The 20,492-nt window shown below is 34.3% G+C and overlaps 2 protein-coding genes across 2 annotated transcripts; both read left to right on the top strand.

The window, feature by feature from the left end:
* Positions 1–652: 652 nt before the first annotated feature.
* LOC133785375 (myosin-7-like) lies at positions 653–12,604 on the top strand. The gene is made up of 7 exons (XM_062224621.1): positions 653–876; positions 10,558–10,921; positions 11,488–11,619; positions 11,709–11,779; positions 11,877–11,932; positions 12,037–12,093; positions 12,467–12,604. Exons 1-6 carry the CDS (start codon positions 653–655, stop codon positions 12,057–12,059), a joined length of 870 nt encoding a protein of 289 aa, XP_062080605.1. The 3' UTR covers positions 12,060–12,093; positions 12,467–12,604.
* Positions 12,550–20,145, top strand: LOC133782419 (myosin-7-like). Its single transcript, XM_062221719.1, has 18 exons — positions 12,550–12,715; positions 12,809–12,955; positions 13,052–13,153; positions 13,548–13,602; positions 13,682–13,783; positions 14,846–14,883; positions 15,009–15,135; positions 15,256–15,426; positions 15,514–15,691; positions 15,786–15,846; positions 16,058–17,203; positions 18,107–18,206; positions 18,282–18,392; positions 18,482–18,523; positions 18,696–18,737; positions 18,845–18,931; positions 19,676–19,731; positions 20,112–20,145. Coding segments are annotated over exons 1-9 (882 nt in total). The 5' UTR covers positions 12,550–12,713; the 3' UTR covers positions 15,652–15,691; positions 15,786–15,846; positions 16,058–17,203; positions 18,107–18,206; positions 18,282–18,392; positions 18,482–18,523; positions 18,696–18,737; positions 18,845–18,931; positions 19,676–19,731; positions 20,112–20,145.
* Positions 20,146–20,492: the final 347 nt, after the last annotated feature.

Raw genomic sequence — 20,492 nt, 5'->3', positions numbered from 1 at the left:
AGCGAGCTGTGGAGTTTAATAGTTGAGACGGGACAGAGGAACAGCGGACTTCTCTGGGAAAGAGCTGCTTTGTGTGCTTTGATAGTAAGGTTACCACTGTTGGTTTGTTGTGAGAGTATGGACAGACAATGGTATTATGTGGAAGGCCTAAAGAGTGTTATTCTCTGATTTTGAGGGAAATATAGGTTGACAAAGAATTGGACAGTGGATGGGCAAAGTTAATTCCACCCTTGGTTAAGAGGATGAGGGATCATGATTAAAGAGTTGTGTTAAATATTGTGGCAGAGGGATGCTTGGAAATGGTACTCGGGCTGAGGTATTGGCATGATGGGTTGGAAAGAACTCAGATTGTGAATTGATAGAAGAGGTTATAAAGACATGGTTTGAATTGTGAAGACTGGTGGGCTTATAAGCTCGGTTTGGAATGATAGGGTAACAACAGTGTAAATCAATGGGTTTTGTGAATTGGGTAACTCATTTTGGGAAATTGATGTAAATGGATGTAGTTGGAAATGATGATGACCCATTTAAGGATTAAAACTCTGGAATAGTCCAAAGTATTTGGGCCGCTCTGATGTAAGAACTTATCGTCTGTATGTGGGTGGCGGAGAGGGCCATGTTGTTCGAAGAACTGAGGAATAATGTATAGAGCATGAGTGCCAGAGCTGCAAATGGCAGTGCTTCTTTTGATGAAGTTAGTAAGGATAGATTCTCGGTAATCAAAGCAGAAGAATCCCGGATAGCTTTATGGCTTCAAGTTTTGTCAGAACGGGGGGAAAATCTGACTGTCAAGGTAGTTGTCAGGATAGTGATGGAAACCAGTGAAGTTGTTGACTATGCACCAGAGGCAGGAGATGCCACCTGGGAGGATGTTGGGTGAGAGCATGGCTCCTACATAGAATGATTTTGTATGTTAAGATGGATTTTCCATGGCTAGGGGATGGAAGACTGGAATGCCTTGTTACATTTGAAGCTGAGGCTAGTCTTCCAGAGTTGACTGGTTAACTGGAAGTTCATGTCTTTGGATATATAACAGGCTGGAAGAGTTTGGTACTGAGAGTGTATCAAGACAGAGTTGGACATAGAGAATATGTTTCAAGATACTTTGTGAGGGGTTGAGGAATATTAAGAAGAATTAGGAATTTCTGGAAGAGGAATTAGGGCACAGGTAATAAAGGAGCTCGTGGGGGAGCGATAGAGCTCTTCATATGGAAGTCTTGGCATGAGTCTGAATGGGAATAAATTTGTTAAGAAACAACTATGGATAGTGGAGAAAATCGATTGGAATAATTTAGTTGGACGGAATAGAAACTAAGCTGACCAGTAGCGATTCAGATAGGTTCGATATCAGGGGCATTATGAAAGATGATAATGGTTTGACAAGGAAAAAAAGAGAGACTACTAAAGCAGTTGAAGAAGTTTGACTTTGGGGTGAATCAGTTAGAGCATCGCATTGTGGAAATTGTTAGCAGCATTTGATATGGATAAGGAGACTGGATGCCTGGATACTAGACAAGGTAATGTCTCCGGGAGTTGATCTATGGTCTGGTTATCACCAGCTGGAGGTCAAGGAGGGAGACATTTCAGGAGTCACAACTTATACCGGGAAGGGTGTGGTGGATTGGTAACAAAGGTTCTTAATCGATTTAAGTGTTAGCGACTCAGGTGAGCTCGGCAGGTAGAAGGTATAGGAACTATACGGACAATCTCCTTCAAGGTTTAGGGACGGTATGAGGGACTGCTCCAAGTCAGAAGTAGAAAGCAAACGACTGCGCTAAAGATGTTGGCACTAAAGAAGCAGGGGTACAGGTAAAGCTTCATGAAGTGTCAGTTTGGTCTTGTCAGGGACATTCAGAGTAATGCTGCAAGAAGAAGAGAGGACAGGTGGGTAGAGGTTTGGTCTGAAGCCACAGAGAAGCTACTAAAGAACATCTGAGGGATAGAGAGCAACAAGATTGGTAAACGCGTCATCCACTACACAAATGTCTTTGCAGGAATCTACTCCGAAGATTGGAGGAGAACATCAGAACTTGAAGACAGACTGGATGGATAGTGTTAGATCAAGAGTTTAAAGGACAGAGTAAGAATTGATTAGCGCTTGGTAAAGCGGGGATATGCGTGTTTTGGGTTGGATAAACTGTTATAGTGCGAAGAAGCTAACTTTTGGTGAAGGTAGGAAACTGTGAGGGGTGCATCACAGGTTGAGGCATGCCCAGGCTTAGATTGATGGGAGGATGGGTTAAGCCTCGTGGAAGGTAAAGTGAGAACATGATAAATTTACTTGATTTAACGGGTAGGCAGAGTACGCATCGTAAAAGGTAACGAATATTTGGTCGTTCGTAAGAAAGATAACGCTGAGACCCAGATTTAGTGAAAAGCAACAGATGGGTGATTGGTGTTTGGAATCCTCGACTGAGGGGAAGTTTAATTGGAGATGGAACTCCTAACTGGGAGACGTGTGTCAGTCAAGGAATAATGCCACAGATTGTAATGAGTGGACAAGGAAACGACTGAGATTGGTGTGGTGTTAATGTATAATGATCAGTGGGAGAGTATCACTGAACTATGGAGTCCAAAGTATTGACTTTGGTTGATACGAGGAAGAACCCTGTCAAAATAATACAAGTTGGGATATCAGGATCGGATGAAAGATCCAATGAGAGTTTGGTGTAGAAATGAGAATTCTGAATGGATATCATTGCACCTCCTAGGGTATGTTGTACCGGGAGGGTTGAGCGGGTGACAGAAATTAGCGTCTTCTTTTGGACACGGGAGGGTAAGGTGATGTGGTGGTGTATCGCAGGGATAAACCACATCAAACTATAAGTAAGGTATTTGGACATGAAAAGTTTTAACTCAGCTAGATGAGTTAAGGTAGTTGGTTCAGGTTAACTAGTAACAGGGTAGAACATCGATGGTAGTGAATTGAGACCCTAGTGCAGTGTCATAGTGGAAGGATTGCACTAGGGTTTCCTTTTTAGGAATAATGGTTTACTCGGTTTGTCATTTATCATTTAATGATGATGATGAAGGTGATGGTGATGGAATCTTATTAGCTGTGTGTTCCTCCAAAACTACCTTCCTCCGAGGTTTATAGTTATTCATATAGTCATGTTCAAGGAAGGTCACATTTGTTGAAACAAATACATTTTTGTCCATGGGACTATAGAAGTGACCGCCTCTTTTTTCTAGAGCATAGCCCACAAAAATGCACACTTCAAACCTCAAATCAAGTTTCCCTAGTTTAGTTCTAAGAACATAAGCATGACAGCTCCAAATGCGGAAATGGTGCAAACTAGGTTTGTTGCCATTCCATAGTTCCAGTGGCGTTTTTCTTATGGTCTTAGATGGGACTACATTCAAAATGTTAGTCTATATTTAAAATTCTGTTTGAAGTGTAAGTCGCCAACAAGTTCATGTTTCTTCTTTCTGAAACTCTATTTTGTTGTAGCATTCCAGTTATTGTGAGTTGAGATAGAATACCATGCTCCAGCATGAAATCTTTGAATTATAAATCCAAATATTCAACACCTTGATTTGGTCAAGTGTTTTATGAGTCTTGCCTAATTTCTTCTCAGCCTCAGCTTTGAAGCCTTGAAACTTTCCAAAGGTTTTAGACTTCTTAAGCAAGCATTGGGTAAGTATGACCATATTTTGAGTAATCGTCAATGAAGGTAACAAAGTACTCATATCCAACTCTAGCTTGTACGTTGATTGGACCACAGACATTGTTGTGTACAAGCTCTAAATTCTCTTTAGCTCTATTGACTTTCACTGAGAAAGGATGTTTGGTAATATTCCCTTCTAGACAAGACTCACAAACCAGAAGAGTTCCAGCTCTTAGTTCTCTCAACGATCATTCTTTTGTTAATCGGTGTTAACTGCCATTTTTGCTATCAACCTAATAGTAGAACTTAAAGAAAATAATGAAGATAAACACCAAGGTTTTACATGGTTCAGGTTATAAAACAACCCTAGTCCACGAGTCTTTAGTATTGGAGTTCTTGAAGCTTGAGATGGCAAGCTTCAATGGGGGTCTTCTCAGGCAGCGTATATATTGCTTTGAGTACAAAAGTTGTGAAACCTTTTACAATGGTATCGTAGCTTTATTTATAGGGGATGAAGGTCATATATATCATTAATTACAAATATCTGCCAGTTATTTGCTATTTAACCCCTGTAAATGTTTTGATAAAGACTATGGGTTGCAGCCCACCAACTTTATAGGAGACACGCCTCTGACTCTGTAAGGGTGTGGCTGCATGTTTTCCCGTGTCAGGCGGCATTGTGCAAAATACAAATTGTTGAGTGTACGAACTCGACGCCACTACTCGAGGTGCCCAAAAAGCTATCAGACAATCTTGTGGTGGCCCAAGGCTACAATGATGGGCACCTGGCGCCGTCTCTAGGCCCAAGGACAAAGCTCCTTGACCTGGAGGACTAGCGGATAAAGAAGATGGGAGGACCTCTAGGGTGGTCCTCAGAACGTAGCCTCACTTGGAGACATCCACACCGAAAATAAGGAACTCGACTTGCTGGGAGGATACTACACTCTGAGGAGTTCTGGGTGAATTTTATAGAGCCTCACCATCCTCCCGAGGAGCCTAATTACTTCTCTTATTACTATCTTGTGTCCAATGATGAAATCACAGACAACATCCCCCCCCCCCCTCCCCCTCAAGTCTTCACTTGTTCTTGGACAGTGGAGACTTAGTCAGAGAAGAGTAATTTCAAGGGTCTTCGAGAGGTGACTCTCGAGCTCTTCATGATGTCATACTCAAAAAATGTGAAACCACGTGCTGAATCCCCATTACTGGGCCTATGAATCGATACAATTAATGAGTAGCCCGTTCCACTCCCAAGAAGTCCAATCCATACCCGAAGAGCCCTTTTACCCTATATCTAAGGCCACCTTTTCCCATGCTAATAATCATTACAAGTTGATCGTGTTTGAGTGCCTACCCCGTAGGTCATCAACGGTCATGGTAGAGGTTCTTCCACCCCAAGCTCTTTGAGTATAAAACTCGAGAACCGCCCCTCACATACTTACTTTGGTCATTTAAAATTCAAACTCCTCCTAAAGCTTCACCACTCAAAAATCCTAAAAACCCTCACCGGTACTTGTGTGTTTGATGACCTGGACGGCTGGAGAGAATCCTCATTCATCTGGCTGGAAAACAAGAAGAACTTTTGGGTTAACACATGGCACAACACCTACTGGCGCTTCATATCGAGTAAGTAATTTCGGCCCGTTCTTTTTTTTATTATTTTTAGTTTTGTCGAATGTGTAATTGCATGCATAGGGCTTTGATGTTTTTGGCATTTAGAGGTCTTTTTTACCTCCTTTTAGCCATTTTAGGCCAATTTTGACATTTAAAATGATGACATCGCCTGTTCCGCGCTTTATGTGTTTTCTCGTGCTTCTGGGCATTCTACCAGAATCTGGAAAATTTCATGATTCCAGCGAGATTCATGAACTCTTAGGGTGTTCTAGTTGGGTTTTATGCCCTTATAAAACCATGTCAGACATTAAAACTATTTTATATTGTCAATGAAAGTAGTAGAAATCATTTAGTTTGACAACCATGTTGCTTGCTTATTTTATTACATGATTATTGAAAAAATACAAACATTTATAAAATTATGAACATTTGGATAGTTACAATTATAGTGACTAGGTCACAATGGATTATAGTTGTAATTATATATTTAAAAGAACGAGTCCTAAGATTAGATCAGTGCATTAAATTTTCACTGATTAGGCAATCTATGATATGATCTACTTACACATTCGGGGTGTGATGTCTTGTCCAAGGCATTGGCCAAGTAGATAAGATTGGATGTGTTTCGTTACATCAGACTAGGACCGATAATGATTATTGATTAATAAATAAGTATCATTGTTATCGAATCTAATCAATGTCACAACGTTGACCATAAGTTAAGTCGATCTTAATTGTGAATGATAATATTCTACTAATTTTATTGTTTAAATCTTTTGACTTTTTCATTACCAGGTTACCCTACGGTCTAGCCCATATTTACAACTTAAAGATTTAGTAGTGTAATTGAGAGGGAGTATTATTCATAGATATGAAATATATAACTTCTATATGAGAAGTGAAAATATGATTTCCTTAATTACTTTGGTCAAAAGGTCAAATGATTGAGAACTCATTTATGTGATTAATTTCACGGAAATATCATTTATAAGGAACTCAGTGGGAGTTTAGGATAAAATACTGATGAGGAGTAAAACGGTAATTTGCACCCAGCTCATTAGTAACTCATCGATAGAGGATTGACTGACTGTAATGGTTATAACAATGGATAACGTATTTATGGTTTGGAAAATACGTTCTATGAATTCAAGAGTTCAATTCCAAGTCTATAGTGGAGTCACTATGAATAAATAAGGTAGTGAAATTATTCGTAAATAAATTCACGGTAACTTATTGGAGCTTGATTTCATGGATCCATGGTCCTCGCATCACCTTTGAGTAAATCATCTAGAATGTCTCAATTAATTGATTTAATTATCAATTAGGATTTTTAAAGTTGACTAGGTCAATTTCGAAAAATTTATAGAGATATGAGATTTAGAAAATAAAAGAGAATCTTTAGGTAAATTTATTAATATTGATAAATTGGTGTCAGTATAAATAAATAATATTAATCAAGTTTAAAATTATAATTAGTTACTTTGAATAAGGATTTAATTAATTAATTAATTAATTAAAATAAATAAATAAAAGGTTTTAAATTTAGGCCCAATTGAGATTTAAATTCAAAATAAAGAGACTGGGCCCAAGTTCATTTGTGGGAGCCTAAGACTTTTATCTTTTTGTTTATTATTTTAATTAATTTAAATTTAAATAAATCTCATTAAGTTGTCTATATAAGGAATATGATATCTAGGGTTTTCATAAGGAAGTCAATCTCAATTGATTCATTGGGTATGTGAAAACCTAGACAGTCTAACCCTTTCTTGGTCACTATCTCTTCTTCTTCTCTTCTAGATCTCTATCTCATGTGTTGAGAACAATCCCACACTAATTTTAGGTTGATCAAAGGCTTGGTGAGGAAAACTGTGTTGCTGATCTAATTCAATCTCTTGATAATACTCTGTTATAGAAATGAATCGAGGGCTAGAGAGATTGAAGGATGGAGTTGTTCTAGTTCCGCTGCGTAATAAAAGTTTTCACTTTACTCTGTATTTATATCAATTTCATAGGAGCATGTCCTAGGAATTTTCATGTTTGTTTGATAATATGTAAACTGCATGAAATTAAATAAAGATCCTGCAATAAGTATCTCCTACAATTGGCCTTAGATACATAGGTTGCTAGTTTAATTTCATGAATGAACATGTATGAAATTGATTGATATGTTAGGGTATTAACTGGAGGGTACATGTTATTGGTGCATGTTTATATTTTCTAATGTAAATTTAGCAATAATTTGGTTGTTATTAGCGTAGTAGCCGCCGGGAGCTCGGCCACACAGACGTCCGTACATCGTCGGTGCCGGACCCTGCGCCGACACTTTTTCGCAAATTTTTTTTATTTTTTTTTAAAATTAGATATTTTGTGCAGTTAAGTTTAAAATATTTAAAATTGATTATCTGATTATTTTAGATATTTTAGTTTTTTAAAATATTTTGAATTTGTTATTTGATAATTAGGATATTTTAAGATATTTTTTTTTATTTTGTTATAAATTAAATATTAAAATTAGTTATCTGATTATTCAAGATATTTATATTGTATAAAATATTTGTAATTTGTTATCTCATAATTCTAGATATTTTAGATAATTTAAATTTGGTTAAAAGATATTTTGATATTTTAAAATTGATTATAATATTTAAAAGTAAAATATCTTGTCATTCCTAACAACTTAATAGCCTAAGTTAAATTAATTATTTGAAATTTAATTTTGTTTGATAAATTCTATTTTAATTAATTTAATTTTGTTTAATTAATTTTATTGAATTTTTTCTGATGAATTCTATGTTAATTAATTATAGTATTTTGTAAAATAGTATATTGTTGTGGTATATTTGCATCATTTAATAATACATGCTTATATACTAACATTTTAGGCCCATCCAATTATTAACATATCTAGCATCATTATTAAGTTATTATTTGCATTTAGGCTTTAAATATAAGTATAATGATGGCCTAATTATTGTGTTTGAAAAATGTGAGAAAACTCAAAATAAAACTTTCATAAAATATTAGGTTTTATTTGGGCGCAATTGAACATATAAAGTTTAAATTCCTCTCTTGTGGGTGGCTTCACTTGTGAATGCCCATTTATTTTGCATTACTAGATTGAGCTTTGTGTGGAAGTTAGGGAGCCTTAGTTGTGGGTCCGACATACTGAACCCTGCTCTCCTTCATGCAAGCTTGAATTGTTAAGGCCCATTTACCTATGTTGGACTTAATTGTATGACGTTATATTTTTTAGTTGAACATAATAATTGATTAGAAACATATGAATTCTAATTTTTGAATTAATTGTCAAAGGTAATTTTAGAATTAATGAAAAAATTATCAACTATGGTTTATTAATTATTTTATTAATTTGGCAAACCTAAGTTGGTTTATTGATTATTTTTATAGTTTGGCAAACCTAAGTTGGTTTGTTAATTATTTTAATAATTTGGAAAACCTAAGTTGGTTTATTAATTATTTTAATAATTTGGCAAACCTAAGTTGATATTTTTTTAAAAGAATAAAATACTAAAATATTTACTAATGACTTTTAAAAATTTTAATTCGATCTCCATCGTTGATTTAACAATGTTAGAGTTCAGTGGGGTCTCATGGCACTTTGATTTCGTCTCTCTACGAAAAAGGTTCAATAGACTTCTTAACATTGTTAAATTTCTTAGGATAGATGGTTATATATGGACATTCTATAGACTCATCCCTACGGTGACTATAGGAATTAAGTGTATAATAATCGAAATCATGGGTCAAACTCATAAAGTAAGAAATATTTGTGATTCTCGCCTACCGGGACACATGAGTTTTCTTTACTTTGATCGGATGGAATAGGTAGTTAATAAAAGTCTATGATGTTTTATTGAGATGTTTCTCTATTTAACATAGTGAATATTTGTAACTCTCTCCTACCAGGACACATGGATTCATGGCTAGTTAGAGTACCTAAGAAATAGAAGATAAGTGTTTCATTATTTCGATTATCTCAAAACATTTTGTATGTTATGCTATTTCTAAAAATTTAATGAATAAATGTTTTTCAAGCAATGCCTTGATTTCTACTTAGTTGACAATCATATCTCTAGACTTCCCACCTCATTCTCTCTCTAATCTCTAAAAGGGTACTCTATGTTGAGAACCTCACAAAATGTTTGTCCAACATCAACATGGTGTTGATTATGGACAACTTCGAGTTCGTGATAATCAAAGATATTCCTATTTTTCCTACGTAACGATCACCAAATCCTTCAAAAGAAGTTTATTGGTGGTGGTTCGAGCAAAGGAAACGATGCTAATACTACTAAACAAGCTCAAGGTGAATTTGCTTTAAGCTTTTTCTTCGAAGAAAAAATGAGGAAGAAATTCAAACAAAAAGAATAAGAAGTCCACTGGCAAGGCACCAAATGCTGCAAAGCATCTAGGAGCAATGCCTTATTATAAGTACAATAAAGGGAAGTGTTTCCAACTGCAAGAATACTGGGAATTGAAACAAGATTTCCTAGCACTCAAGGCATATTGAACCCAAGATAATTAAATTTGTCTTGGTGCATGTAATTTTAGAGGATGATACTTCGGTTTTGGATCACTGAATCAAGATATACTAAACATGCATGTATTTTTTTTACACCTTTTTAGCATTGGGAAAGCCTTGAAGGATAAAAAGCCACAACTTGAATCCATCAAGGGTTGTTCATATCAAACAAGGCAAATGGATAAGCTTGAATGAATTTTGGAAATAAATATATTATTTTAAGATAATTTATATTTTATTCCAATTTTCAATGGACATTTTTAATTTAAGTTTTTCTTATTACATCAACAATAATTTGTAGTTACTTTCACAAGTAATAAAATCTTATTTCTTTAAATTGATGTGAATTGTGGGGTGGATGTATGAAAAATGGGCTATACCTATTGCAACTAAATGAACCCTATGTTCTAAATAATGAGTTGTTTAAGATAGCTAAATCTAGGACCGTTAAACGACACAAGGTCAATGTCGTTAGAAATGACGTACCTTTGGCATTTTTGCTTTGAACATATTTTCTATGATAGGATTCAAAGACTAACAAAGGCTGGGCCTTTGAGGGAACTCACCTAGGGTGACCTACCTGTTTGTGAATCTTATCTCGGGGGTAGAATGACAAAGCGTCCATTCTCTGTGATAGGAGAAAGGGCCAAAGAACCACTAGGGCTAGTATGTTCAAATGTCTGGGGACATATCACTACAACAAAACCCCCCTTCAATAACACATCATTATAATACTATTAAAAGAGTATTATAGTATATATAAAGTTAATGAGTAAAGTAACATGCGGCAAGTGAAAAAAAAAAGCGGCAAATTTTCCTTTCATCTCTTTCTCATTTTCCCTATCTCGGACCGAAGTCTTCATCTCTTTCTCTCTGTCTCATTTTCCCTATCTCGGACCGAACCAGTCTTCATCTCTTTCTCTCTCTGTCTCATTTTCCATCATATTTTCCTTCTCTCCTTTCTCTTCCTACTATACCCATCACCACCTCCTCCTCCTCCTCCTCTCTCGGACCGAACCACTGCCTCTCTCGGACTGAACCTCCTACTGGAGCCTTGACGAAGAAAAAAAATGGAGCCAAAGTAAATCTCAAGATATATGCCTCCTCCTCATCATTTTCATCTCCATTTCAATTTTCATTTCAGAACCTAACAAAGGTTAGATCTTCCCATGAGGTTTGATTTTTTATTTTGGATATTTATGTTTTGATTGTTGTGTTCTGTTGTCTATGAGCTCAATATTTTTGTTTCTTCATCTCACTCTAATATTGATCGATGCCAAGTCTCGACCCGCGGTGGTCACTTTTTGAGTATTTATGGTTTTGTTTTGAATATAATTTTGGGATTATACATGACATGAATATGAATAATTCTTACTAAATGGATTCGGGTGTTTATATATGTATATATATATTGCTTAAACATGGGTATAATCGCATCTAATTTGCGAATAAGAGTTTTTGGATTGGTAGATTTCAATAAGAGCGTGGCCTATGTTGTGTTTGAATAGGAATGGCAGGGAATAGTTGTTTTTCTTTTTGGGTTTACAGCATCTGATGTTTTTCATGAAACACAATTTCACACCAAAACCTTTTTTTATGTCTTCTAGGACCTAGGGGTTTGTTAAAAATCAGGTAGTTAAGTCTTATTCCTAGCTAGCTTATAAAAATGATCTTTTATTATATTCCATACTAACACGAGATATATGTTTCTTGACAATTCAGGCACCTAGAACGTCAAGAGGAAACATTTTAAAATCATCTGAAGGATCGAATGGCAATAGTCCATCAGCCAGCCCCTGGGGCAGCATCATTGACAACCTCAATGGACTCCTTTGTACATTGAGAGAAAATTTTGTACGGGATTAGTTTGGCAATTTTGAAGTTGGTCATCTCTTGATTTTCCTCTTTAAAAAACTGCGAGCTTATCCATAGCTTTGTTTCAGGTTCCTCCAGTTCTTGCTCAGAAGATATTTTCTCAGGTTTTTACGTATATCAATGTGCAACTCTTTAATAGGTATTTCACTGTTTCCATTTTTTCATATACGTGTTTGGTTTCAATTAAAAGCAACTGTATTAACTTCAGAATGCATTGTTCACTGATGCTGTGGCAGCCTTCTTCTACGTCGAGAGTGTTTCACTTTCAGCAATGGGGAATATGTGAAGTCTGGTTTGGCTCTCTCTTCCACTCTTCCCTTTTTCCACCCCTCTCTCTCATAATTTACCCCATATATGCTTTGAGTTTTCTTGGGTTAATAATTACTCTTCTTGAAGTATGCGGGCTCGTCTTGGGATGAACTCAAACATGTCAGGCAGGCTGTTGGATTTTTGGTATGTCTATTCAGTTGTGTTAAGAATAACTACTGGATGAGATTTCTTTAGATTACATTGCTGGCATATGATTCCCTAAAATTTTGCTATCTTTTATGTTAATGGTTTATATAGATGTGTAGTAAAGAGTTGTATGGTTTAGTATGCAGAATGGCTGGAACCTTGAGTTATGTAGAAAAGCCATTTGAAATTTTTAAATTCTCATTAATATGAATAGTAAATGAGCATATTACCTTTTCATTGACATTTTTTTTAAATATATGTAATATATTATACATATATACACATATATATACATAAACTTTCATTGTCATGCTTTAACTTCATACGATGATTAATTGTAAAACTAATTTGTGAAATGATTAATTTGCAGGTTATACATCAGAAATCTAGAATTTCATACGATGAAATTACAAATGACCTATGCCCAGTAAGTTTCTCTTCTCTTGTAAAACTGGGAGAACATCAACTGTGGATGTTTCCAGGATGCAATATTCCGAGTAGTGGCTGCAATACTCCACTTAGGGAATATCGAATTTTCAAAGGGGACAGAATCAGATTCCTCTGAACCCAAGGATGAGAAATCACGGTTCAATCTCAAAATAGCAGCTGAGATTTTCATGTGGGATCATTATTTTATACTGTTTTTTAAAATGCACTTTTGGATATTCATGGATAGATGAATGCTAATAGTTCATTCTGCAACATTTGTTAGGTGCAATGAGAACTCTCTTGAGGACTCTTTATGCAAACGTGTGATTGTGACCCGTGATGGGACCATAACAAAGTGTTTGGATCCAAATTCTGCAGCTCTCAGTAGAGATGCTCTGGCTAAAATTGTTTATTCAAGATTATTTGATTGGTAATGTCAAATTGTCAATACAGTCAAGCAGAATGAAAATAATAAGCTGCATTTATTTTGATTGCTTGTTCGTACTGTGAACTTTGAATTCCCCAGGCTTGTGAACAAGATCAATAACTCTATTGGTCAAGATCCTGATTCGAAGAACTTGATTGGGGTTCTAGATATTTATGGATTTGAGAGTTTCAAGACAAACAGGTGCTTAACCGGTATGCCTTTTGTATTTGTTATTTAGAGAGGATTGCACTAAATCACTGTGTTCCAGGTGGTAGAGTTGTTTAATTAGGCAGAATTTCTGTTTTGTGGTATAACAAAATTGATTCCTTTGTTAATATTCTTGATTATATGCTGAGTGGTTTTACTTGTGCAAATAAGCCATCGGGAAAATGTTTTTGCCAGGGCTGTCTTTTGGTAATAGAGGTGATGCTGTACCTCTTTTCTTTGTATGGTTTACTCTCGTGAAAACACATTCTTTTCTCTTTAGGGAACCCTTTGGGTTATGGCTCAGTTCTCACTTTCACTTAGATTTTACTGCTAGCATTTGATTTCATCTCGAGTGTTTTGCTGATTCTTATGTTATCTGGTTCGGCAGTTTTGAGCAATTCTGTATCAATTTGACAAATGAAAAACTACAACATTTTAATCAGGTTTGAGAAGATTTATCTTCTTTTGGTTTTAGTGAATCTGCTAAACTTTTTTTGGCTTACTTAAATTACTATTTGACAGCATGTTTTCAAGATGGAGCAAGAAGAATATACGAAAGAAGAAATTGACTGGAGTTATATACAGTTTATTGACAATCAAGATGTTCTTGATCTCATTGAAAAGGTTGGTTGCTGTCTTTATATATATATACACATATTATGAAACATGTTTCTTGGCATACTTGTGTTAAAATCAATTATGATCTTTCCAACTTTGGTCCTTGAGGCTTTATATTTTTAATATACAAGTGCTTTTGCTGTTATGAGGATTCTAAGACATGTAATTTCTTTGTTGTTTCAGGCCATATGATTTAGACTATTACATTACTGAATATGATGCATCTTAATCAGAGAACTTTATTTGATATTGGGTAGTTATTTGGATATTCAATGATATAAAGTTATATGGGATTGTCCGGGAAAATATTGGATATAGTTTGATATTGGGTAGTTATTTGGTTATTCAATGTGAAAGAGTCAAAAGTGTTTTTATTTGCTGACCGAGTTTGCTAGAGATTGGAGTTTCTTGTTGTAATTTTCTTCAATCTGATCTTCTATCAGACCTGTATTTTTTCATATATTTATACAAGTTCATTTTTTTTTTTTTAAAATATGGGAACTTTATTAGTATGGATTTATAACAAGTACGAGTCTTATTTGTAAAATTTTATTAAACTGTGTTTTCTGTAACATTTATCTTGAAGCTGACATATCTATGATCTGTCAAATATTGAAATAATTTGAGAGTTTATTTTTGAAGTTTGACTTAGTTATTGATTTACTTAACTCCCTACCCTCCCTGCTGAGTATAGAGTGGTCTTTTTTTTTTAGGGGATTTATTCAACGTCAATCAGTTGGTGAGGCATATAAATTGTTCTACCTTGGGCCCCTTCAATTCACAAAAATTAAGAAGGGTATTAGAGCATGTTGGCTTTCTTGCACCCACAAGTATTCAGAATAGCAATTCATACATACACATTCTTTCAAATAATTAATTGTCACATACTTCAGCTTTTGATAATTCCATGTTGACTTTTGCTATACAATAGCTGCTTGATTGGACATTGTCATTTGATAGACATGTTTTCTTCTCTTTGCTAGAATCTATCATTTGATGAATGAGAGAGTAGTTGGAAGTTCATTTCTTTATTTCTATTTTAATGTACATGTACTTCTATTATTTCAGAAACCTGGAGGAATCATTACTCTTCTGGATGAGGCGTGGTATATATACAAGCTTTTATGGAATAACCTCTTTCATTCATTTTTTTAAGATAGGAATATTTACATTTTACTTTAGATGTATTGTTCTATGTTAGTGAGGTTGTGACAGCTTGTGTTATTTGTAGTATGTTTCCAAGATCAACAAATGAGACTTTTGCGCAGAAGCTGTATCAAACCTATAAAGACCACAAACGATTTAGCAAGCCGAAATTAGCACGCAGTGACTTCACAATTTGTCATTATTCTGGAGAAGTAAGTGTAAAATTTAATTATATATATTTATATTATGAAATATCATAATCATTTAAGCATGTAGAAGAGGATGCAAAAAATTGCTCAATATATATATCCATGGTAAAATCTTATTGTCAGGTTACATATCAAACGGAGCTCTTCTTGGATAAGAACAAAGATTATGTTGTTGCTGAACATCAAGAACTTTTGGATGCTTCCCATTGTTCTTTTGTTTCAGGCTTGTTCCCTCCTTTACCAGAAGAATCTTCCAAATCATCAAAATTCTCTTCAATAGGTTCTCGCTTTAAGGTCTGTTTTCTGTCCTAATATGTATATCCTTGGGAAAAAAGGTCAGTTCCTTGATGGTGACTATCATCATTCTTGTACTTTCTACAGCAACAACTACAATCTTTGCTTGAAACGTTGAGTGTCACTGAGCCACACTACATAAGATCTTATTCCAGGGAGTTATGGAGGCCATCAGGATTAGTTGTGCTGGATATCCTACAAGAAAGCCATTCCGTGAATTTGTAGGTTGTTTTGGCATCTTGGCACCTAATGTCTTTGCTGGGAGGTAGGTTAATCAAAATTCAGGACATCATTATTATTAGTATTATTTTTTGGATTTCTAGAAGTGATATGTATATTTTTAAATTGTCTACTTTTAGCTGCGATGAAGTAACTGCTTGTAAGCGCCTTCTAGAGAAGGTGAATCTCAAGGGTTATCAGGTAATCATTTGTAGATTACTTACTGCCTTTTATTTTGATCCACTGTTGTTCCTAATTACCCACCCCGAATTTTATTTTCCTTAGCAGTTCAGTCCTAGTTTCAAAGGTTCTAGAATTTTATAAACTAATCTTATTCTACTTCTAAGATTAGAAGCTACCTGTAATGGAAAATTTTCCTGATCTGTTTGTGTTTTAACTATTTCAATGACAGATTGGTAAAACCAAAGTGTTTCTCAGAGCTGGCCAGATGGCAGAATTGGATGCTTGTCGAAGTGAGGTCTTAGGAAGACCAGCAGGTGTCATACAGAGGAAAGTTCGATCTTATCTTGCTCAGAAAAGCTTTATCTTGTTACGGGTTTCTTCCATTCAAATTCAAGCCTTTTGTAGAGGTAAACAATAGTTTCCACTTGTTCTTGTTCATGAAAGTCACTTTCCAGGCCATGAGACTATTGAACATAGACTATTATCCATTGATACAAAATTTTATATGACTAATGTTTTGTTTCTGCTTTTATATTTCCAGTTGTTATCTTCCTAGAGATTAATTGATATTTATGGTACTTGTATCATGTTTGATTGATATGATTTGATTGAGTTTGATACTTTTACCATGTGTTTTGGCTATGTAATTTAGAAAACATATTAAAAAGATTAATTCAACTACCAAATTTATCCACTTAGCATGCGATAATTTTGATATTCCACTGCTCTGAAAATATTTGAAAAATGTTATACTCCAAATCCAAAACTAATACTAATCCAAAAGAAAAAAAAAGAACAGAATAAGTAAAGAATAAATGAAGTACCTAACGTATAATAACAAGAGTGGGCAGTAACCAAACAAATTAAGAACTAAAACAATTGCAAAAATGGAGCACCTGATTTTTTTTTTAGGTACCATTTGATCTATATAATATACATGGACATATACATGTAACATCAGCCATACATTATATATCAATGAAAAATTGAAAATAAATCTCTTGTTTCATATCAGGCAATGAGTCTATATTCCTCAGTATTACTATCTATTATTGATATCTGATTTCCATGTCTAGGAGAGGATATTTTGTATGCATCTGTTTGGCAATCTTGATATTATTATTTGATGACGAGGGTGAAAATAACTTAATGGCTTGTTGCTAAATTCTTATTTTCTTTCCCAATTTCCATGAGCCTAGTTCATAGCTTCTACCAGTTTTTCTTCTGGGTTTATTCTGGCTATATAGTGGTTGTAGTTAAGGTGTTTGGTCAAAGGCAGATCTCTTTAATGCTTTAAATTTTGTTATCTATGTTTCTGTAAATCCGCTTGTATTCGGACCAATTGCAGCGGCGCAGGAAAGGACTCCTCCAACAGGTTCTGTCAGCTCTCTTCTTTCTTTGTATTCAACTTTTTCTTTGTTATTATTGAATTGATTGAAAGCTGAAATAGTTATTATTGAGAAGATTGAATGCTGAAATAGATAATATAGAATTGAGCAGTGGGTTTATACATTATATTTTTGTGAGTAATTGATGTGGTTACTAGTTTATATATTGCTTAATATCTTGTTTCCACTTGAGAAGATTCATTTGGACATTTGGTTTCAAATCTTTTAGTTTGCTCAGCTTTTCATTTTTAAAGCACACAAGTGTTTGGCAAAATGTGTCAGAGAATATTTGATGTTTTGAACTTATTGTTTGCTTCACAAAATGTCTCAGAGAATTATAAGCATATTTTAAATATACCTGAAATATACATTGGTTTGGTTGAACACTATAATATACATGTGTACCTATAAGATACAAAATAAACATATAAGAATCTGATCTCACTTGGCTAGTGGTTGCTCATTTTTTTGTTCTGTTACCAGAAAAAATATTTGGACATGGAAGTAGTGTGTTCGAAAGTTTCAAACTTTGGATTCTTTTGGCTTTTATTGATTGTTGCTTTTACTAGTAGGCAGAAGTTAGGCCATGTAGATATTGTTGGGGGCTGCTATTTGGTCAGAAGGCACAGACAAAAAAATTATTAACTTAGGGTGGTAATGAAATCAGATATATTGTTTCCTGTGCCTTCTGTTTAGAGGCTTGTACTATCTAAATACTCATTTACTTTCTTGTACATTTAAGCAACTGGTGTGCAACACTTATTGTAGTTTATGCTACAACAAAACTGGTTTATTTTCTGTGGGCAGCTTTTCTCTTATTTTTATGTGTGTGTGACTAGGGTTTCAGATTTTAACTTGCCTTAATATGGTTTGGTTTTTATCATGAATAGTGATGGTGCAGCTGCATTAGTCCTAGTGAGTGGAGAGAAGGCACTTCAACTTGGATTGCAAGTAATTGCAAAGATTAAGGGCTATGCTAATGCAGCTAAGGTACTCCAATGAATTGGATTCCTAGTTCTATTTTACTGTTGCTGAAACATAGCTCAAAGAAGATTATCTTCGCAGGCACCTGAATTCTTTACAACTGCTCCAGCCCTTGTGATACCAAAAGCTATTTCAAATGATGGTTTAGATGCTTCTCAGATTGATTACTATGAAATAAATGAAGCGTTTTCTGTAAGATTTTAGTACTTGTAATCCCTATACTGTTCCTGATTTAGTAAGCATTTTTTTCATTCATTTATATTTGTCCTTCTTCTCTCTAGGTTGTAGCTCTAGCCAATTAAAAGCTGCTTGGTCTTAATCATGTGAGTTTGGAGAAAACTAGATAATTTCTTTCAAGTTGATTTACTCTTAAGTCTGAAATGTATGCTATTTTAAATGTGATCACTCTTCCATTTTCTACAATTTGTAGACATTCATCTGTCCACAATGCAAGCATTTTTTTCATTCATTTATATTTGTCCTTCTTCTCTCTAGGTTGTAGCTCTAGCCAATTAAAAGCTGCTTGGTCTTAATCCTGTGAGTTTGGAGAAAACTAGATAATTTCTTTCAAGTTGATTTACTCTTAAGTCTGAAATGTATGCTATTTTAAATGTGATCACTCTTCCATTTTCTACAATTTGTAGACATTCATCTGTCCACAATGCATTTCAGCTTTGCTCACGGGAATGTGCTGATGCGGTCATGCTTTCTGGAGAAACTGCCCACGGAAAGTAAGTTAACTAATTCATTTGGCCTTGGGTGGCCTCTTAATATATTTCCAATGTGCAATCTGCTATTGAAAAAGTATTATCAAAACTCAATAAATATGTTTGTTTTCTAAATTTTTTGCTTTCTTTGTAGTAATGTGTATCCCACAAAAATAATTATAGTAGTATTCTCTAGTTAAAAAAATGTTAATGATTCTTAAACACTTTAGAGTTATCAGTTATGTATGACTTTTTCCTCTTGTCTGATGCAAATTTTCTGTCTTGTCATTTCTAATGATGTAACCAAAATAGTGTCAAAATTCTCAATAAAACTGAAGAATGAAAGGGAAAAAAACAGTGGAATGCTTGTCAGTTTCTGTTGTCCTAACCAGAATACCTGATAATTGATAAGGAAGTGCATGTTTATTTCAAAATACTATCGTATTAATTTAGTTGATAATACACATCTTGTTCAAATGGTGCATCATATCAACAATTTTTCTAAGAGCTAAAGTCTTATAAATCACCACAATAAATGAAAGTTCCTCACTTTGCTAGACAATTGTATTGTGAGTCTTGTCTCCATGAAGTTTAATAAAAAGGTCCAATTATTATGAGACATGTCTAGAATCCATTCTTTTTTGTTTTTCCTCTTCTTTTTTTATATAATTCTTTTGGTTGCTCCTTCTCATGATTAATTCTTCTTTCCAGGTGACATTCTTCTTTCTTTTTATTAGAAAGAGTTCTTTTTTCTAACTTTATTTTTAGCTTTATTGCAGAAATTGGGCTAAACCTTATATTAAAGATGCTAAAGAAGTTTCCAGGTGCATTTTTAATTTATTGTTTTTCTTTATGATTTTGTTGTATAAGAAGTCAAAGTGTGATTATGTTTTTATTCTTTAATTTTTTTGGGGATATATTGACACAATTTAGAGTTCTGGAATCAATTCTTCCTCACATACTTTTTGATCATTGAGAATGATATATTTGTTATCTTGATACCTTTCACAAGCCTTGTTTTAAGTTGCATGTTTTGTTGCTTCAGTCGTTGTTTTGCATGGTAGTACATCTTGCTATACCCTATTGTTTCGTCAAGTTTTGGAGTTATTACAAATTTAATTTAAACTTTATATGCTTACAGGTGGAAACTAGCTTAAGTCTTATGTTCTTAATAATAAAACGACTTTTTTTTTACAATGTGCAGGTATATTGAGATGATTTCTTTGGAGCAATTCTTAACAACATTAGTAGTTGAGGCCTTTAGAATGGAAGAATGTATTTCACTAATTTTTGTATACATTTCTTTTTTTGTATTTAGTGATAAAGGAATCTGAATTGGGCATAAATTATGTTGTAATATAATTTCTTAAACCTAGACTAGTAGACTAAATATTGTAATTACATTTGAGTAATTAATAAAAATCTATTTATGTTACCTTATTTGGCTTCAACTTTCATATTTGTTTTCCTAGTTTTGTGTAAGTAAAAGAAGATCATGTTTCTCTAAGCTAATATAACACATGTGTTATACTAAAGTGTAGTATAACACAAATAATGTGTTGTACTAAAGTGTAGTATAACACAA

The sequence above is a fragment of the Humulus lupulus genome, chromosome 6 (assembly GCF_963169125.1).
Source record: "Humulus lupulus chromosome 6, drHumLupu1.1, whole genome shotgun sequence".
NCBI classification, from domain to species: Eukaryota; Viridiplantae; Streptophyta; class Magnoliopsida; order Rosales; family Cannabaceae; genus Humulus; species Humulus lupulus.
This window is presented reverse-complemented; position numbering and strand designations above follow the sequence as displayed.

What these genes read in the sequence shown, in the direction of transcription:
- LOC133785375 (XM_062224621.1), top strand. Translation starts at nt 653, where the DNA reads ATGAGTGCCAGAGCTGCAAATGGCAGTGCTTCTTTTGATGAAGTTAGT. An exon ending in GCCACCTGGGAGGATGTTGG is followed by an intron (nt 877 to 10,557) that starts GTGAGAGCATGG and finishes ACATGCGGCAAG; the next exon opens with TGAAAAAAAAAAGCGGCAAA. An exon ending in CATTTCAGAACCTAACAAAG is followed by an intron (nt 10,922 to 11,487) that starts GTTAGATCTTCC and finishes TTGACAATTCAG; the next exon opens with GCACCTAGAACGTCAAGAGG.
- LOC133782419 (XM_062221719.1), top strand. An exon ending in AACTACAACATTTTAATCAG is followed by an intron (nt 13,603 to 13,681) that starts GTTTGAGAAGAT and finishes ACTATTTGACAG; the next exon opens with CATGTTTTCAAGATGGAGCA. An exon ending in CAATAGGTTCTCGCTTTAAG is followed by an intron (nt 15,427 to 15,513) that starts GTCTGTTTTCTG and finishes TACTTTCTACAG; the next exon opens with CAACAACTACAATCTTTGCT.